The 2,465-nt window shown below is 36.2% G+C and overlaps 1 protein-coding gene across 1 annotated transcript in view; it reads right to left on the minus strand.

Moving 5' to 3' along the window:
- Positions 1-376: 376 nt before the first annotated feature.
- Positions 377-2,465, minus strand: part of LOC104159278 (golgi-associated plant pathogenesis-related protein 1-like) — a gene marked incomplete at its 5' end in the record, with an annotated part of 3,766 nt that continues 1,677 nt past the window's right edge. Inside the window, 3 exons of the mRNA XM_009697143.1 lie at positions 377-992; positions 2,060-2,137; positions 2,197-2,243. Coding sequence (XP_009695445.1) covers positions 832-992; positions 2,060-2,137; positions 2,197-2,243 — 286 coding nt within the window. The remainder of the gene's footprint in view (positions 993-2,059; positions 2,138-2,196; positions 2,244-2,465) is intronic.

Consider the following 2,465-nt stretch of genomic DNA (forward strand, 5'->3'; position numbering starts at 1 on the left):
TCTCTTCTGTGTGTAAATATCTAAGAGAAAAAGTAGTATCTTATTTTCCTGTGACAGAAGTAAACGATTTGATTATAAGACAATGTACACACTTTAAACTGTAAGATGGGCTTTGAACTTGAAATACACTCATCTCAAATAGATTTTAAATATTAGCACCTAAAATGTAATGCTTGGATTTAAACAATTTTAGTAGCTTTCAGGTCATGCATTAGATATGGCTTGCTTGACAGATACAATTTTGCCAGCAATGTTTTAGTGTTCTGTGAGATCCTCTTAATAAAAACACCTAGGTCTGAATGCCACTACATTTTACAGGTTTACCTTTCATATGGGAAGTTTTGCATATGTTCCATCTGCAGAGAGAAGGCCCCACAGTAGCAGGAGGTATAGATAGAGCAAAGAAGTTACAGTTATTAAAAAATAGTGGAAAACTGGGAACATGTGATATAGTTACAAGCTGGTATCTTCAGTTTACAGAAAGCTATAAATTTGCTTGGTTAAAAAAAAAAGATATCCAACATGTGCTTAACTCACATGCTGACACCGAGTTCATGCAAACCATTAAAAAAACCCAACTTATAAATTTTATCCTTCAGAAATGATGAATGTACTTCACCCTCAAATAAACGGAAGTCCCCTCAGAAACAACAGAGACCTAATGTGCAGATTGACTCAAGCAACATGTAATTGCTTCCTCTGTAATGAGAAGGGAACAGCAGTACCAAACAGGAAATTTCATTGAATGGCACTTCATTTCAAACAGTGTTAAGTCCAAATCCAGGTTCACTTGTCATTAAGCAATAAGAGTACCTTTTAAAAAAAAAAAAGTTATTTTCTTGGAGGAAGGACATTTTCTTCATAATAGCCTGGATTTACGACATTTCCAGCTGGATCATATCTAGCCACGACGAATGTTGAGCCATCGCTAGCAGATGCTTTTCCAACTCCCATCTTTTTTGTGTTCTTCCAAACCATTGCTGTGAAGTGACCTGGAGAAAGAAAGAGAAACATACGCATTCATTTTAGGTACTAAATCTATAACATTCCCTTTAACACATGATGGGCGAGGAAAGAAAGAACAATACAAAACTGTTTCTTTCTCTAACAGAAGCATAAGCTAAGGACAGGAAAAAAAACCCTACATCTAGCATTTTATCTTGAAAAAGCCTGATCTGATCCAGTTCCTCACTACTATTCCCATTTCCATGTCCTATATCCAAATAAGAATAGCTGGTAGGAGAATCATGAAAGAAGTTGTTTGATGAGTATCATCTGATACAGAATTCGACAAAGACATCACAGTCCTTACTCCCTATAGTGCGCATAGCAGTTCTGACAGTGACTATTATTCGTTTGCTTTAGCCATCTCATACTCCCCCATGTGTCTGTATCTGCAACTGTTCAAAATAATAACTGGTTTTGTGGCTTCTGCTGCCTAGTCGTAATAGCCACCCCTGCATTGTGCTGCTCCGTCAGTTGTTCCCTCTATGCATAGACAAATCCCATGGGAGAAAAACATGATTTTCTTCACCTGAAACAAGCTCAGGCATATCTCTTACTTCAGCATTATTCAAGGAAAAATGTTCTTACGTTCATTCAACACCGGATTGTCAATATGCAGTCAATGGCCTGTTCCTGATTCCCAAACTATATCTAAAGTGATCTCTGTGATCCGAGTGATATAATTTGGTAGAAGTCACACGTCAATGTAAACAACAGCATAGTACATTTAGTAAGACACCTATATGATTCCAATTTAGTATTTTTTACACATGAATTTGCCTTAAAAATAAGTTGCCTTTTAAAAACTTTGGAGTTGAAGGAAAAATACAGTATTAAACCCACAAATTTTGCTTACTTCCTCATTTCTCAGTTTTCTTTTACCCTTCTGCCAATTTCTAACATAAAACTTGGAGGACATTATAATTTTTTCCCCTCTTTTTTTTTTTTTCAAGAAAAAAAGGTAGAGTTTTGAAAAATATCAAACAAGTTGGCTAGTCAATTTCTTAAAATAAAAGTTAGGTTTCTGAAGAGACAGTGCCTGGTCTGAACTTACCTGTCCCAGAAGAAAACCCTGGGTTTTGAAAGCTGTAATTTTTTATTTCACTGTACCATCTGTCAGCTACATCCTTTCCTGAAAGACAAAAGAAATCTGCTGTGGAATCATGACATAAACACAGAAGTGTAGCTCACTTACAGCCTGGTCAGCAAAATCTTCTATTAATAGCTGGCAAGAAGTTCTAGAAACAGAGAAACAGTCTTTTTACTGAAAAGAGTTTTTGAAATGTAGGTAACATGATAGTACATGTAACTTACCATATCTTTATTGTTTTGCAATAGTTGTTGCTACTCAGTTATCATAGAATCATTTAGGTTGGAAAAGACCTTTAAGACCATCAAGTCCAACTGTTAACCTAGCACGGCCAAGCCCACCACTAAACCACGTCCCTAAGCACCACACC

Source organism: Cariama cristata, unplaced genomic scaffold (genome assembly GCF_000690535.1).
Source record: "Cariama cristata isolate BGI_N322 unplaced genomic scaffold, ASM69053v1 scaffold37423, whole genome shotgun sequence".
NCBI lineage: Eukaryota > Metazoa > Chordata > Aves > Cariamiformes > Cariamidae > Cariama > Cariama cristata.